The sequence below is a fragment of the Vulpes vulpes genome, chromosome 12 (assembly GCF_048418805.1).
Source record: "Vulpes vulpes isolate BD-2025 chromosome 12, VulVul3, whole genome shotgun sequence".
NCBI classification, from domain to species: domain Eukaryota; kingdom Metazoa; phylum Chordata; class Mammalia; order Carnivora; family Canidae; genus Vulpes; species Vulpes vulpes.
In genome coordinates, this window is record NC_132791.1 from 125,518,531 (window position 1) to 125,537,006 (window position 18,476).

General features: G+C 37.0%; 1 protein-coding gene across 9 annotated transcripts in view; it reads left to right on the forward strand.

Moving 5' to 3' along the window:
- Positions 1-18,476, forward strand: part of NPAT (nuclear protein, coactivator of histone transcription) — a 67,204-nt gene that overhangs the window by 31,515 nt on the left and 17,213 nt on the right. For all 9 annotated transcript variants that reach the window (XR_011995829.1, XR_011995832.1, XR_011995834.1 and 6 more), the window contains exons 8-17: positions 2,041-2,128; positions 2,656-2,747; positions 2,829-2,916; positions 6,919-7,015; positions 7,642-7,770; positions 10,351-12,021; positions 13,138-13,253; positions 13,327-13,432; positions 15,933-15,993; positions 16,150-17,311. Coding sequence is in view for 1 of the 9 variants with exons in the window: in XM_026006788.2 (XP_025862573.1) it covers positions 2,041-2,128; positions 2,656-2,747; positions 2,829-2,916; positions 6,919-7,015; positions 7,642-7,770; positions 10,351-12,021; positions 13,138-13,253; positions 13,327-13,432; positions 15,933-15,993; positions 16,150-17,311 (3,610 nt within the window). In the remaining 8 variants the exon portion in view is untranslated. The remainder of the gene's footprint in view (positions 1-2,040; positions 2,129-2,655; positions 2,748-2,828; positions 2,917-6,918; positions 7,016-7,641; positions 7,771-10,350; positions 12,022-13,137; positions 13,254-13,326; positions 13,433-15,932; positions 15,994-16,149; positions 17,312-18,476) is intronic.

Genomic DNA, 18,476 nt, shown 5'->3' on the forward strand with positions numbered 1-18,476 from the left:
ATAACCATTAAAATTAAAGAATTATACCACCATATTTATGTTGTGACTAAAATAACAATGATGGATTCAGTTCTTGGGACTATTTACTATTACACTCATTCAAAAATTTATTTCTTTTTCCAAATTTTAACCTTAAAATCAGGTTATATCTTATTATGAATGACTTACCACTTTTTCATAGCAAATCTGCTTTTTCCGTAGTAGTACATAAGAATACGTCTTAAAATTGGTGGTATCTCAGATTTTTTTTTTAATGAATTTTTTTTAAATAAATAGAATACTGGAATGTCCACAAACACATATTTCAAGTCTTAAAGTCAGAAATTTTTTTTCAGGGAGTCTTTGAGATCAAAGCTCTTTCTGTACTTAGCTCTCTTTGTTTGAAGGATATTTCACAAAAAAGATGATAGTTTTTAAACGCTTTTTCCAATTTTCTAGCTACCGTGCCATGTGTATTTTTGTTAGAGTTTCTCTGGTTGTCTCTCATTTAAGGCTAACCTCAGCCTCCTTTATTTTAATAGTAAAACAACTATAACAGTATCTAACATTTATAGGAACCTTGGTCTTAAAAAAAAAAGAAAGAAAGAAACATTGGTCTTTTTATAAAGTCTCTATACAGGGGCAGCTGGGTGGCTCAGTTGATTAAGCATTCCGACTCTTGATTTGAGCTCACGTCATGATCTCAAGGTCATGAGATCGAGCCCCATGACAGGCTCCTTGCTGGGCCTGCTTAAGATTCTCTCTCAGCTAAGTGAAATAAGTCAATCAGTAAAAGATAATTTTCATATGATTTCACTCATGTGGAATTTAAGAGGCAAAACCAGAGGATCATAGGGGAAGGGAGGGAAAAATAAAACAAGACGAAATCAGAGGGAGACAAACCATAAGAGACTCTTAATCATAGAAAACAAACAGGGTTGCTGTAGGGATGGTGTGTTGGGGACGGGGTAACCAGGTGATGGGCATTAAGGAGGGCATGTGATAGAATGAGCACTGGGTATTGTATGCAAGTGATGAATCACTGAACTCTACCTCTGAAACTAATAATAAACTATATGTTAATTGAATTTAAATTTAAAAATCAACGAAGAACAAAGATACCAAAAGTTAGGATAAAATGAAAAAAAAAAAAAAGATCCTCTCCTTCTCTCTTTGCCCCTCTCCCCACCCCTACCCCCCTAGCTGCTAGCTTGTGCATATGCTCACTCTCAAAAAAAAAAAAAATTTTTTTTTTTTTTTAAATAAATTTTAGGGCATCTGGGCGGCTCAGTGGTTGAGCGCCTGCCTCTGGCTCAGGTTGTGATCCTAGGGTCCGGGGATCGAGTCCCGCTTTAGGCTCCCCTCAGGGAGCCTTGTCTCCCTCTGCTTCTATCTCTGCCTTTCTCTGTGTCTCTCATGAATAAATAAGTAAATAAAATCTGAAAGAGGGAAGGGAAAAGAAGGAAGGAAGGAAGGAAGGAAGGAAGGAAGGAAGGAAGGAAGGAAGGAAGGAAGGAAGGAAAAGAAAGATAGATTTTAAAAAATAGTCTTTACACATACTTCATTGTATTCAGTTCTTTCATAAACCCAGTAACGTGGGCAGCCCTGGTGGTGCAGCGGTTTAGTGTCGCTTACAGCCCAGGGTGTGATCCCGGAGACCTGGGATCGAGTCCCACATCGGGCTCCCTGCATGGAGTGTGCTTCTCCCTCTGCCTGTATCTCTGCCTCTCTCTATCTCTCTGTCTCTCTCTATCTCTCATGAATAAATAAATAAGATCAACTGCATTATTGGGTTTTTTTTTTAAGATTTTATCTCATTATAAAGTAGGCAGAGTCAGAACTTAACCTTGCTGCAGACCACATAGTAGTAAAGCTGAACCTCAGATTCATTTCTTATTAATGCAGGTATAGTAATGATTTTCTACTCTAGCCATTTGTTCCTACCACAGAGACGAAAAATATTCGTTTGTCCATGATCTTAAGATTTAAACCTGTATATGTAACTACCATTGAATCTATTTTTCATACCAATTAAAAAACAAGCTTTAAAATGTGTTTCAGTGAATCTCAAAGGAAAAGTAACACTTTGTCTGGGCCTCATTCAACAATACGGAATTTCCAAGATCCAAATGCATTTGCAGTAGAAAAAGTAAGTGACCTTATTAATAAGCTTTGCAGTTTGAGATACCTGAGTTTTAAAATGTTGGTATTTACGTGTGTGTGTGTGTATATGTGTGTCATTTGTGTGTTAACAGTATTTCTATAAAACTGTGTAGTGGAATCGCCTTAGGATAGAGAGTAGTAAAATTTATGAGTTAGGACACTGTCCATTTAGAATAGGTAGCATGTGCAAATGCACAAGTGAAGCAATGATACGTTTAGGAAAGTATAAATACATTTTGGTGCTGGATTATGCAACATAATAGGGCATCTTACTAGAGTCAGATGATTAAAAACCTTATATGAAAAGCTAAAGAGTTTGGAACTGTATTTTGTAATCAGTGAAGAACCGGTGAAGGATCTGTGAAAACACTTGGGAAGCATGGTATTCAAGAATTAATATGGGGGGAGACACCATAACTTTGGAGTTCCCACCTAGATTTGTTAAAACTAGCTAGCTCCCATTAACTAGAAGCTCTACCCTATTCTTTTACTAACATTGACTTTCTTTTCTAGCAAATGGTTATTGAAAATGCACGGGAAAAAATATTAAGTAACAAATCTCTTCAAGAAAAGCTTGCAGAAAACATTAATAAATTTTTGACTAGGTAAGCTATGTGTGTTGATGATGCCTAATTGTTTTCACCTAATTGAGAACTATTGTAAAAATTTTTCTTTCCATGTTACAGCGACAACAATATTGCTCAAATACCTAAGCAAACAGACAGCAACCTTACGGAACCAGAGACTTCAATTGATGAACTCCTGGGACTTCAGGTATAGGTTAGGGTGTGTGTGTAGTATATATACTTATAGTTAAAATTGATGGTATCTTGGCTTCATTTCAAAACCATTGCCAAGGAGTGCCTTCCTCGCTCAGTTAGTATAGCATGGAACTCTTGATATTGGAGTTATAAGTTCCAGCCCCATGTTGTATATAGAGATTATTTTAAAAAGAATCTTGACCCCCAAAAAAACCTATTACCAACAGATGTATAAAATTATTTAAGATAGGGATCCCTGGGTGGCGCAGCGGTTTGGCGCCTGCCTTTGGCCCAGGGCACGATCCTGGAGATCCGGGATCGAATCCCACGTCGGGCTCCCGGTGCATGGAGCCTGCTTCTCCCTCTGCCTGTGTCTCTGCCTCTCTCTCTATCTCTCTGTGATGACTATCATAAATAAATAAAATTAAAAAAAATATATATATATAAAAATTATTTAAGATAATAATCTTCGATAGAGATTTCCTTCCTTATCCAAATGTAAATGTAACCTATTTTTGAAAGTATTAGTGAATTTTCAAATAATCAGTTTAAACTATGTGATTTAAATGGTAAAAGTAATAAGACCTCTCCAACCCATCTAAAATCTCTTAATTCTTCCACATGTCAGCAGAACACTTTGCTATAGCCGTACACAGTCAGTCATGGATATCTAAGTATTTGATACTATAAGATTCATGAGTGGATATGTTTGTGTGCAGTAAGCAACAATACTGTACTATGTATGTATAAATTGCATTTCTTTTATATTGCTATGGACTATGTAATATGAGAAAACAATGAAATTTTATGTTAAAGATATATAATGAATCCAAGTAAAATGAACAAGATACTTTTAAAAGAAAAGTTTGTCAACAAAAAAAAAAAAGAAAAGTTATTAATAACTAAGTAAATCATGTGACGTTTCTGCTAAGAGAAGGAAGAAGAGACTGTAGTCACTGTTGCTATTCAATGATGGTGAAGATGGAAGAGCAAAAGCTGGTAAAGGAAGGATTTAATAATTTATCTTTAATATTCATATGTTTTTAAAAAAAATAAAGATTTGTCATGTGCAAATATCTTTCCTCAAGAGCAGCTGAGATTGTGACTGTAGCACATCCTTTGACTTGGACTCTGAGACCGTAATCAATTCTTAATGCCATGCCCACCAAATGAATTCATTATAGCAGACTTGTTTTTAGATGAACAGTAGGTAAGACCACTGAATTTTTTTGGTAGGTTCCTTCAGAATGCTTTAAAAAAATTTTGAAACAGTTTCCCATAGTGAAGTCAGTAAATGTAACAAAATATAACAAGCTTTTTAAAAGCAATTTTAAGTTATCTACCGTACTTCTTTTTAAAAACTTCTCCTGTCTTAATGTTTAACAAATGAATATACCCTATTGTAAAATAATGTATATTTAGGGAAAGTTAAAAATTAAGATTTAAGTAATTTTTTAAAAGAACAGCAAGACACAGTACCCAACTGAGTAGTAAAAACACCAGATTCACTGAGAAGTTGTATAAATAGGTGAAGTAGGAATTTTAAAATATTTGCAAGTCTTTGTGACCTTGAAATAGGCAAGATTTCTTATACTACACAAGTCACTAACTGTTTAAAAAAAAAAAAAGCTTCCTTAAAATTTACAATACCTGTTTGTTAAAATCATCATTAACGGGCAGCCCCGGTGGTACAGCGGTTTAGCGCCGCCTGCAGCCTGGGGTGTGATCCTGGAGACCCGGGATCGAGTCCCACATTGGGCTCCCTGCATGGAACCTGCTTCTCCCTCTGCCTATGTCTCTGCCTCTCTCTCTCTCTCTCTGAATAAATAAATCTTTAAAAAAATAATAAAAATAAAAAATAAATAAAATCATCATTAACAAAAAAATCAAAGGTCAAACCACCAACTTGGAGAAAATATTCATAATACATGTATCTGACAAAAAAAAAGATAAACCACCCATTTTAAGAAATGGATAGAACACTGTTATATGTTGGCAAATTGAATTTAAATTTTAAAAAATTAAAAATAAAATTTTTTAAAGAAAATGTGTAGAAGACTGGAACAAACAGTAGAAGATAGGAATAGCCAATAAAGTCATGAAAAGATAACATTATTTGTCATTTGGGAAATGAAAAGAATACAGTAAGATACCATTTCATACTCATTACAATGGCTGAAAGTTAAAAATCTGACAGTACCAGATGTTGACAAGGATGTGAAACAACGAGAACTCTGAAAAATTGCTAATGGAAGTTATGAAATAAATATAACCTGTTTGGAAATCTGATAGTTAACAAAGTTATATATACACATACACGTTTTCTTTATGACCTGGCAGTCACTAGGTTTTTACCAAAAAGAAATAAATATATTCACATATGTTTACCAAAAGACCTATGCACGAGTATTCATAACAGCTTTGTCCCTAATAGACAAATAATAAAAAGAAAGCGGATGTCCTTCAACAAAAAAAGGAATAAACAAATTTTGACAGTCATAAAATAGAATACTGGTGAACAATAAAAAGGAATAAGCTACTGATACACATAACAACATAGGTGAATCTCAAACATATGTTCATCAAAGAAGATAGACTAAAAGAATACATATAGTGTGCTTCCATTTGTATAAAGTTCTAAAACAGGCAACACAGATTCATACTGATAGAAATCAGAAATTGTTGCCTGAGTGAGGATGAGGGGAGTCATTTGCCAAAGGGAGGAATTCTCTAGAAAAGGAAATGGTGTGTATTGGTGAGTGATTTTCTTAGGTGGTGGGAATATTTGACTTTTTTTTTTTTTTAAAGATTTTGTTTTTAAGTAATCTCTACACCCAACATGGGGCTCAAACTTACAACCCTGAAATCAAGACTTGCACACTTCCACCAACCAAGATAGCCAGGCACCCCATTTTACACTTATTAGTGTGGTGGTTACACAGCCCTTAAAATTATCAAAGCTCTTTGAACTGTGGACTTAGGATCTGAGCATTTTATTGTATGTAAATTATACTTTTGGTTATAAAAATACTTAGAAGATTGATTTGCAGTTGCCTTTGGAAATTTATCTCAGGGTTCTTTTGATCATAATTTTTAAAGCTGAGAATAAAATGATGTACTAGAAAAATGCATTTTGTCAACATTAACTTTAATAAGAGTGTATCCACTGTTTCATAATTTGATTACATTGTGTTCTCAACATTTACGTTACTATAAATTTTCAAGTTCCTGGATGTAGAAATACTTATTCAAGCTCTTGGACTCCTCCTGAATCACATTTCATCAAGAATTATTGATGTTCTCTGTACATCCTCATAAAGTGAATTGGCTCTTTAACTTCAAACAGGTTTTTCTTTTCATTTTATAGCCATTTTTATAAAAAATCCTAAGTTTTTAACACTTCATGAAAATTCCACATTTGCTCCATATGAATTTCCTGTCCTGTGGGATTCAGTGTATGTCTTACCAATCTTGAATACAACATTGCAGGATAATTTTATAATAACTAAAATTGAGAATTTTAAATCTCCAACCATTAGAATTTTTTCAAAAGGAAAAAATTTTATTGTTTTTATATCTGTATAAGATGATGGATGTTAACTAAACTTACTGTGCTCATCATTTCACAGTATATGTAGGTCAAGACATTACATTGTACACCATAAGCTTTGACAGTGCTGGATGTCAAGTTTAAAAAAGAACATTTACTTTTTTTAAGTAAGTGTGATTTTACTTAAGTTATACACAGAAACATAACTGTAATTTCTCTGTTCATTTTATTTTAAGGTTTGGGAATATATTCACCAAAACAGTCAACTCTAAGACGTGGAATTAACAGGCATTCACTTTCTACTTTCTAGTGTTGCTTTATTTGTTTCAATGAATGAAGTGTTGTAATCAGAAGAAATTTTCGTGGAGAGATAATTATTTACAAAAAATGAGAGCTATCGTATGCCCTCCAATTATTTTGCTGGTATTTATACCAATTCACTTAGGATCACTCTTTTCTTTGCAGAGTGAAATCCATATGTCTGAGGAAGCTATACAGGATATATTAGAACAAACGGAATCAGATCCAGCATTTCAGGCCCTCTTTGATCTCTTTGACTATGGTAAGTAGACCATTTCTTTCAAGGCAGTTAAAAGAAAAAAGTTTCAATTTATTTGGCAATTTAATCAGATCGAAGCAACATGCCCAGAGCATCTGAAAAAAATGTCCTGTTTTCATCAGAGCAAACGTATGGCTATGAAAAGGGGGGGCTGGTTTTTTTTTTTTCTTTTTAACTAGCTATAAAAATGGAGAACCTTTTTTATTTTTTGTGGGTGTTTTTGCCAATCAACACAAAATACACATACATTATACTGAACACATTTGGATAATACTAAAGGAATACAGGAAATTGGCCATTGCCCTCAATTTTATGATCGTATGCAGTAGTTCTAAAAGTGTTGTCTGCAAACCAGCTTATGTTATCTAAGAACATGTTAAAAATGCAAAATCTTGGGCTCTCCAGGTGATTCTGGTGTAAGCTAAAGTTTAAGAACTAACTGTCTTTTGGAAAAAACTTTGATTTTGTAATGATATACAAGGCAAGATGTTAAAAACATCCAGAAGACCATAATTTTAACATAAAGTTTAACATTTAACAGTGATCAATCACTGTCAGGCTGTATTAATTGATGCTTATTGTTATTTTGATCATTTAACCAACTGTTTCCCTGTTCCCTTTTTTAACAGGTAAATCAAAGAATAATAAAAATATATCACAAGGTATTTCCAGTCAGCATCTGGAAACCAATTCCAGTGTAGTCTTAGCAGATGAAACTAATCTAGCAGTTAAAGGTTCTTTTGAAACAGAACTGTCTGGTAAGAATTTGGTTTTGTTAATATCTTCAATCCAAATCCTAATATCAGTCTCAAAATTTCAAAGGCAGAAAATATTGTTTAATTTGAAAGTTCAAATTGCCACATAGGGTTTGTTTGGTTTTGTTTGGTTTTTAAGTTTTTTCATTAAAGAAAAAATTCCAAGCCTTCTATTAATTTGATTAAAAGGTGAATTTTTAGTACTCATTCTTTCATGATGCAATAGATTGTTGACAATGTAGTATTAATAGTGTTGTCCAGTTTGACAAAAATGTATTAACGTTTAACATAATTTTTTTGTGGCACAAATCCAAATCCCTACTATGTAAGGCTGGTATATGGTATTAGTCACTCAGCCTGGTAAGCTCAGCATCTATATCTCAATTATTCAGAAGAAATTATATACTGTAATGATAGGCTTGCAGTATGGGTTGTGTTTATTACTAAGTCAGTTTTTACATTTCTGCCTCCCATACCAATGAGGTAGCAGTGGATGACCAATATGGGACATAATTGACTCACAGTAACTACTTACTGACAGAGGGAGGGCAGTGAATGTGTTCATCTTATATCCTTTACTTATTAGTTTTTTTAATTTTGTAAACCATAATACTTAATGCAGAAGTACACAATAAAAATATGCATAGCTCATTGAAATATAGCCAAGCAAATATCCTGTATAACCATCTCCCAAGTCAAAAAATAGAACACTGCCACCACCATGAAAAGCTCTCGTCATATCCCTTCCCAGCACTATACCCTCCATCTCTTTCCCTCAAAGGTAACCATTTATACTTGCATCTCACATGTGCTAAACTTGGTGCCATTTTAGTACCACCTTTATATGTTCTGTTACTAACAAGCTGTACCAAAATAATCTTTTCTGCTCTGTCTTCTTAAATGCCATTACCCTTCCAACTGCCTGAAAAACCTGATGGCTTCCAACTTTAGCATCATGTCTTCCAAAAACTAGTTTTAGAATATCTCAGGCTACATTCCCACTTTAAATCCTCTGCCTACACCCAAACCCAATCTTCTGATTCTTAAACTGGATTGTAGTGGTATTTTGTTTGGAAGATAATGCTTCATTTAAGCACTCTACTATGTACAGAATAAAACTAGAAATCTCGGGATCCCTGGGTGGCGCAGCGGTTTGGCGCCTGCCTTTGGCCCGGGGCGCGATCCTGGAGACCCGGGATCGAATCCCACGTCGGGCTCCCGGTGCATGGAGCCTGCTTCTCCCTCTGCCTATGTCTCTGCTTCTCTCTCTCTCACTGTGTGCCTATCATAAATAAATAAAATAAAATAAAATAAAATAAAATAAATAAATAAATAAATAAATAAATAAATAAAGATTAAAAAAAAAAAACTAGAAATCTCATTCTCAGTGTTAGCACTTCACTGAAACAGACTACACCTCAGTGCACATGGCATGGGTGTGATTTCTTCCCATCTCCCCACAGTATGATTTAAATGTGCTCTGAACCAAAGATGATTTTACCATTGTCATGTTAACAGAATCCTAGATGACAGACATTTTTCCAGATTTTTCCCTATATTTTTCATATTATCTATGTTCTCTGTCGTACACTGGGAGTGCTCTGTAGGTCAGTGCTGTGTTTCTGAAATGTCCTTTCTTATTCCAGCTATTATAGTTCATTTGTTTTTCCAAGATCCCTTCTGATAATAGCCTCCCTGTGACACATAGTCACATCCATTAGGCAGAAAGAAGTGGCTTTTGCTCCTGTACTATTACAGTTTTTACAAGTTTTGTCATCTCTTTCTATGTCTGCTTCCCTTACTAGACTGATCTCCCCAAAGGCAGAGACTAGGTCATTCATCTTTGTATCCCAACACTAATGTGGTTGGTCTTTAATAAGTGTATATTGAAGATTCCAGATAGTAGACAGTAACATCATGGGTTAATCATACAAAATGTACTTGCCTCATTTCACCTTGAAGAATATATCAAATAAAATAAGGTCAACAGGGACGTCTGAGTGGCTCAGTGGTTGAGCGTCTGTCTGCCTTAGGCTCAGGGTCGTGATCCTGGGGTCTTGGGATCGAGTCCCTCAGGAGCCTGCCTATGTCTCTGCCTCTCTGTCTGTGTCTCTTATGGATAAATAAATAAAATCTTATTAAAGAAAGAAAGAAAGTCAGTCAACAGAAATGGTACAAGTTGAAAAGCCAGCTATTTGGGGGGGAAAAAAAAACAGCACATGTGGCACCAGGGCTTTTTACATACTGATAAACATTAGATGTTCTTAAAGCTATATACTTTTTCCTTTTTTGCATCATTTGTTTTCTAAGAGTTTTGAAAAACAAAAAACAATTTGGCACTTGTTTGAAAAGGCATCAGTAATTTTAAAAAAGAAAAAAGTACCTGTAAAGTTTAATACTCACAAAATGGGAGATAAACAGTTTTCAAACTTCCACTTAACAGTGTATCAAAGATTAGTTACTTCCTTGGCAAAACAGGTTTTATAGTAAACATGACTCCCTCAGAAACCAGTATGTACTCATCATTTCCTTTTTTTTTTTTTTTTTTGTACTCATCATTTCTACCATCTTTCTGTTTTGCAGATGATCAGTCTGGGCAGCCCTCATTTTGTGCATCCTATCAAAATGAAGACCCCTCAAATGCTTTGAAGAATAGCAGCCACCATGATGAGCTTCGACAGGAAGCCCAGGAGCACTTTTCTCAGATAGGCTCTAGCATCCAAAAAAAGGCATTTAAAACAGTTGCACCTAATGGACAGAAGTGTAACCTTGACATTGCCTTTGAATCTGTGCCTCATTTAAATGACTTTAACCAAAGAGTAAATTCTGATGCTGAATGTAATCAACGTTGTGCTGAATTATACACACATCAGATGTCCACTGAAAGTGCCATGGCAATGGAAGTTGGAAAGAATTCTCTGTTGACGGATGTATCGCATGAGTCTCCCTTACAGCCTGATGAGTCTGGTATACCAATAACATCATTTGTTCCCCTTGGTGGTGAAACTAACAGTGAAAACTTAATTCTCTCTGGGAAGAGTTCTCAGCTTTTATCCCAAAATATTCCATTAAGTGGAAATACATCTAAAACCAGTCAGTTTTGTGAAAGCTCTAACAACACAGCAAGACTTAAAACCAATCTCCCTGGTTCTAAGTCACCAGACCCTGGAGAAATGCAGAGTAAAACTGAGATTCACAGCATGCTGCCAGTTGCATCACAACAACATGCAGACTGCCAAGATAATTCTTCACTTCAGAGTAAAACATTACCTGTGTCGGTTGAAAGTTCAAGTTTAACTGTACCTGAACAAGGAGACATTCGTCTTGAAAATTCAGTGTCTTCAGTTAAACAACCATCTGATGATTCATCAACTCCCAAGTTAAAACCTACAGAAAAACAGGAAACTCAGCCCTTCAAGTCTGAGAAAGTTGCCATCGATTCACACGAACCTTCAACTTTAAAAGAAGATGGAGATAGTATTTTTCTGAATTTAGGTGAAAGTGGTAACCATGGGGATGTTACAGTGATTGCTCCAGAAGGTAATCCTGTGGAAGATAAGCATTCTCTTCCTTCAGAATCTGTGTGTTCTTCAGTGGGAGATTCTCAACCTGAGTCCCAAAATACTAGTGATAAACCTGCTGTGGACAACTCAGCAGACATAGATGCATCAAATATTGTTTCTCTCAAAATTATTATTAGTGATGATCCATTTGTTTCCTCAGATACTGAACTAAACAGTGCAGTTTCTAGTATCAGTGGGGAAAACTTGCCAACTATAATATTGTCCTCTCCTACCAAGTCGCCTTCCAAAAATGCAGAATTAGTTAAATGCCTGTCTCCAGAAGAAACTGCATGTGCTGTCACATCTGCTGAAAGATTAGGGGATTCAGCATCAGTGGAACAGAGCCTTTTGGCCCTCAAACCTGAAGACTCTGTCATAAACAGCACTCAGAATGAAGGCAGCGTCACTTTTTCAGCCAGTGTTACACCATGTGTTTCCAAGGATGGGGGCTACATACAGTTGATGCCAGCTACAAGCACGACTTTTGGCAATTCAAATAACATTCTCATAGCTACCTGTGTGACTGATCCAACAGCCTTAGGAACAACTGTAAGTCAGTCTAATGTGGTGGTGTTGCCTGGAAATTCTGCTCCTGTGAGTGCTCAGCCTCCCCTGCCCCAGTTACAGACACCACCAAGGTCAAACAGTGTGTTCGCTATCAACCAGACTGTGTCACCCAGCTTTTCACAAGGTAACTAAGAACATAATATAAAATTCATTTCTTTGGAATGGCATCTCATTGCTCTTGTGTGTGCAGTTATTGACTAGGAGGAATTAAATCATGGATAGATAGTGTAAGAAAAGACTGAAATTTGTGATTATACCTTCTCCTTTCTCTCCCTAATTAATTTGGTCATACCTTCTTTAAACCTACTGATGAGTTATGAAATTCAATGGTCTCCGTGATTCTTGAAGATGAACCTAATGATACATTCATCTGCCTTTCCTTATATATTGGCTCCCAAGCTCCTTTCCCCCCGCTTTTTTAAAAATATTATAGGTATATAATAAAAATCTGAATAAATACACACAATTAATTGGTAAGCCTGGTGGATCTGCTTGAAGTGCTGGTTGAGAATTAGTAGAGGATGTGGGACTTGAGCTAAAGGTCAGAGAATGAAGTAGCAGTGGGAGCGAAGGGAGGGAGTTGCCGAGTGTGGGTAGGTGGGTATTCGAGAGATTGAGGTGAGTGTCCATCTGACAGGAACAGTTAATGAGTGTCAGGAAAAGTCTGATTTAGGGCAGCCCCGGTGGCGCAGCAGTTTGGCACTGCCTGCAGCCTGGGGTGTGATCCTGGAGACCTGGGATCGAGTCCCACATCGGGCTCCCTGCATGGAGCCTGCTTCTCCCTCTCCCTCTGCCTGTGTCTCTGCCTCTCTCTCTGTGTCTATGAATAAATAAATAAAATCTTAAAAAAAAAAAAAAAAGAAAAGTCTGATTTATGGGCAGTCATAAAATAGGACAGCCACAGGCTATAGATACTGTTGACTTCACCATCAAGTTTCTAATCAATTTTACTATTCCATCTAGAAGAATCAACATATAACATATAATAATATAATGTAATCTGACTGTGAAGTCTTAATGCTTGCTCACGATATTTACCTTGAACAAATGCTGTAAGATTACTTCAGATTGGCTTTCTCTTAATTTGTTAGCTTTGCCCTTCTTCATAAAGTTTTCTAAGGAGCATAAGATTCTAAGGTAAAGGGACTATAATTTTAGAGAATTTATTTTAAATAAATCAGAATTATTTCGGAGTCTTTTTTTATGAGATAGAATCTTACTGAGATTCTTTTTTTTAAAGGATCTGCCATCATAATTGCTTCTCCTGTCCAACCTGTACTCCAAGGAATGGTGGGAATGATCCCTGTATCTGTAGTTGGACAGAACGGAAATACCTTCCCTGCCCCTCCTCAACAGGTAAAATTTCTGAACTGAAAATGGTGCAGTGACTTTTCAAACATAGTATAATTAATGGCTGCTTCTCTTCTAGGTCCTTCATATGCCTTTGGCAGCACCTGTATGCAGAAGTATCCCTCAATTCCCCATCCCTCCAAAATCTCAGAAGACTCAGGGACTAAGAAACAAGCCCTGTACAGGTACACTTTTAAGTTCATTAATGTCAATTTTATGTATGTATACTCATTTGTTTGCAGCAGTGCCACAGTATTTTCTTTTTGAATACCTGTTTGATTCCTAACAGGTGATTTCCAACCTTTGCTTAAAGTTGTTTTTTTCTTGGTAATTTAAATGAAAAGGCAAATGGAGCAAAATAGAGTTCAGAAAGAAACCATATACTTATGAGAATTCATATGTGGTGGACGTAGCATCAGAAGTCAGGATAGGGAGGATCATTTAATAAATTTATTAGTTATTATATGTATTATAGGGAAAAAAATGATCCCTTCCTTATACGATATGCAAAGGTAAACTCGAAGATGATTAAAGACCTAAAAGAGTAAAGCAGTATAATTAAACAATAAAAGAATGTAAGAGAATAACTTAGTGACAACAATGGAAAAAGGATTGCTTTTAAAAAATGAAAAAAAAAAACCACATAAGTGGGAAAAGTTGATACCACTGACTATTCCAAAATTAAAGATTTCTGTTCCGACTAAAGACACTATATACAAAATAACACTAAATCTTCATTTAGGGGTTGCTCAGATTCCTGCCTCTGACTTCTCTATCTTCATGGATGACAAAATGCCCACATCGTCAACCTTCCCACCACCTCAGCCCTCAAAATTCTTGGACCTCTTCTATTTCTAAGTCTTGATCTTCATGTCAACTAACCTTTCCCATACCTTCACCTTTAATATTTCCTTCCTTTTAGACCTTTGTAGTTTTTAAAGGCCAATAGCCCGTCCCAAAATACTCTCATTCCCAAACAGTGACTCTCTTCAGCCAGTGAGGACTCCTCTTACTCAGATCCTCACTTTTCACCTGAACCTCTGTTTCCCTCCTGGATTCCCTTCTTTCTCCATCCAGGCTAGACCCACAAGGCACCACCTCAGCCATTCTTCCCAATGTGCACATTCTTCTACCATCCCGGCTTGCCTTCCAGCCTTAGATCTGTCCTAACATCCCTCTCTGCCTTTGTACCTGGGCTTTTCAAATTGTTCTAGAAGTGGAGCTGTTCACTACCACTTAAAAATTTCTCACCCTTACTACCACTTAGCAGTTATTTCAAATGTCTTCCTATCTTTCCCGTTCCCCCTTCCAACTCTGCCAGACTTGCACAACTCTTCTATCTGCCCAGTCCCCACCCTCCTCACTCTAGGCCAGTGATCTTCTCTCCCACCTGATCAGTAAATAGGAAACTCCATTTTCTCGTATCACTCCCATTTGGTGTGTACCTGTTCTACGTCCAGAATCATTCCTTCCATTCTTTTCTTACAGAAATAACTCCCTCATTCTTTCTATGGTTAGTGCAGTCTACCTGCATCTTCTGTCTTCATTATATCCTAAATTTTTCTTGTTGGGATCCTTCCCTCTCTGGCTCTAAAGTTCATTGGGTTCATCTCGTCTGCCAACCCTTCATCCCCAACACCTGCTGTCTTTCTGCATCCACATTATTGTTTTTTCTCACGTTTCCACTAGAACTGTTTAAACTGAGATCATCAGTGACTCTGGAGGTTTTCCATTCTGGGCTTATTTCCCTCCAGCAGTTGACACTATTGGTGGCTTCTGGACCCACAATAAATGATTGCACTCCAGCTTTCCTGACTCTGCCTAACTCAGAATATTCAGATCCTCACATCTTCCTCCTCAAAGACCTCCTCTACCTGCTTTTCTCCTCCTTGGTTGACGTCATCACTCGGTCTTCTTTGGCCCTTTGTGTGAATGCCCATCACTGTCTCCAAGGCCCTTGCTCTCTTATCTGGAATATTTACAGCCACCTAAAGAGAACTTCTGAGGGCAGTTTTCTTTCTTCTCTAGTCCATCTTTCTACTTTACTGCCAGAGTGACTTTCTAAAGTATGTCTATTTATACATCTTCCCTATTTAAAACCGAAGGATTCTCTCTGAAACTTTTTGCATAATGCACAAGGTCCTTCATGATCTCCTCTGTGCCTTTCTCTCCAGCTTGGTATCTTGCTGCTCTCCCACATAAATTCCTAAGTCCATGAAAATTAAAATATGGATATTAAAAGTCCAGAGCTGGTGCTCTGCCTGACATAGGCTTGCAAACATGACAGTTAAATGGGCAGAATTTCATAATAGTCGTATCTGGATTTAGATCCAGAGGGGATAGATGACCCCTGGGTGTACCTGGGGAGTACCCCTAGGTGCTATGTTGAACATTGTAATTCATGGAGCCAGAGACTAGATTCATAGTATTTGCCTGAAATTGAAGCAAGTCATTGGCTCCATGTCTGCATTTCCTCTGTAAAATGGATGAGTAACCATCTTGCCTTGTATATAAAATTAGAAGCTGCTTTTTAAACCCAGTATATGAGAATACTTTGTACATTAGTTGTCATTTAAAATTTTTCTCATGATGTGTGATACTGTGGTCTGTTCCGTTTTCTTTCAGAATTATATACTCTCTCGCAGGAATGTTTTTCTCTTCTAATTATTTCATTTATAATTCCAGGAAAGCAGGTAAATAATTTGGTGGATTCACCTAGTCATTTAGTTGGATGTCATACACAAAGGTGAGCATAAAAGTAGTTTCCATCCTAGATTTTTTGAATGTTCAGATTAAAAACATAAAGGATGTCTTCGTGTTGCTAGAAAATATTTATTTGCAGAACTGAAGTGTTTGACAAGAGTTTCTTTATGTTGCTAAATTTTATTTATTTATTTTGCAGAACTGAAGTATCTGACAAGAATATGGCCACTGATCTTGGGAAAAAATTGGAAGAAATGACAGTTCCCTTCTCATTAGAGAGTATAGTTCCAACTAGCAAACCGTTTGAAAGCCACAGACGTGTACTCTGTTTTGATAGCACTGCTCCTCCTGTGGCAATTACACAGGGCACACACCATAAGGTGGTGTCTCAAAACAAAGAAAGAAATGACATTTCATTTCCTAATCTTGAGTCACCCATTGTGTCCTCCACCTTAAAGCCCCCTTCTAATAATGCTCTCAAAAGGGAGAGAGAGAGACCTCCCTTGCCTAAGATTTTATCTAAATCAGAAAGTGCCAATAGCCGACAAACCACCATAAAAGAAACCCAGTCAGAAAAGAAGGTTTCACCCACAGAAACTGTACTTGAATCTTTCCATAAAGCAACAGCTAATAAGGAGAATGAATTATGCAGCGATGTCGAAAGGCAGAAAAATCCAGAAACTTCAAAACTGTCAAATGGGCAGCAAAATGGGGGTTTACGGAATGAGAAAACCGTAGTAGCCTCACTGCAAGAACTAACCAAAAAACAAGGCATGTCCTCAAATAGTAAAAATGTCATTGCAGTAGGTTCAGCTGTGAAGGATCCAAAACAAGAACAAAGTAAATGTGCCAGTTCTCTGATAACCCCACTAACCAAACATAGTACAGAAATGCTACCGGATGGTCAGTGGCACAGCCCCGTAAATAGGCTCCCCGATAGCTCTGATTTACCTGTGCCCCGGACATCTGGCTCAGGGGCAGGGGACAGACCAAAAGAAGACCCTAGAGATGGTATCAAGGTCCCCTCTAGTAGACGTTTTGGTGAAGACAGTAGCACGCCCAAGGTAACCGTTCCTCCTGTCAACCCAGACTTGCCTGCCTGCAGCCCTGCCAGTGAGACAGGGAGTGAGAACAGTGTAAGCATGGCTGCCCACACCTTAATGATTCTCTCCAGAGCAGCCATCTCCAGGACAGCTTCGACAACTCCTCTCAAAGACAATACACAGCAATTCAGAGCCTCATCAAGGAGCACCACAAAAAAGCGGAAAATTGAGGAATTAGATGAACGTGAACGAACCTCTCGTACTTCTAATAAAAATCTTGCAAATTCATCACTCCCAATGAAAAAGAAGAAAATTAAGGCAAGTTTGAAAGTCTTAATTTCAAAACCACACCTTTGCCCTTCCTTCAGTGCTCACATTAGAGATCTCAGCATTTTTGCCACAGCTACCTAACCGAACACTCTGGTCAAAACAGCTTTGAGTCTTGCTTAACAAAATATATTCTGTAGCAGTGTGTCTCAGCCAGTGTGGTACTCAGAATTTGTCTAGGTGAAATGAAGCTTTTGCAGAACAATTGCTAAGGCATTTATTGATAAACCCCTTTCTTGAGGAAAGGAGATTTTTGTTTCTCTTGTGGTAGGACCCAAGTTTTTTGGGAGAATGACAATAAGGCATGAAAGATCGGGAAGCCACTCCCATGTGTGGAATTAACAAGTAAAAAACAACTTTGCAACTCCTACCTCTTGGGTTTTTTCACATGTCCTGGCATCTCTTCCATTGGCTCTTACAGACTTTAATATGTTGGAGCATTGTAAAAATTAAATTTACCTGTTTTTTCTTTGGGCAGAGTTATCTGTAGCAAGGCAGTGCAGGGATAGCTTTGATAACCAAAACCCGTTTTCCCTAAACCTGTTTAGCCACTTAGTAAGTGAACTGAATAGAAAGATGTTTAAAAGGTCTTAATAGCAAGTACAGTGTCAGGGAAAGAATCATGGTTTTGATGCCATGCAAGCCTGGGTTTGAATCCCGCATCTCCTGCTCATGGTTCTGATTGTAGGTAAGCCCAGAGCTTCTGGGGCTCAGCTGCATCCCTTGACATGAGGCTACCACACTTCTAACCTGTTGGCTGGGAGGACTAACTGTAGTGTTCGTAGGATACCCGGAGTGTGCTAAGTGTTTGGAACTTGAACAGTACCTGAAAAAACTTAGGAAAAGCTGCAGTTAGGAAAGCTGCTAAGGCTGGTGGTTTGGTGATTAATGACCACCTTCATAGAAAGCATGGTCTGTCTTATCTCAACATCCACAAACTCTGGGTTTATTTAATGTCTTTCACCCTAAACTAATGTTAAAGTACTTCTGAAGTATAATTTATTAACTTTGAATTTATAAAATGTGTTTCTACTCTGTATAACTAAAAATTCCAACCAGCTAAAAGTTTTGGCAAAATTTTAGTAGTATAGGAAGAAGCTGTTATAAGGTTCTAAGTGAAAGTTTTTGGCCTTGTTTGAGTTCAATATGTTAACTT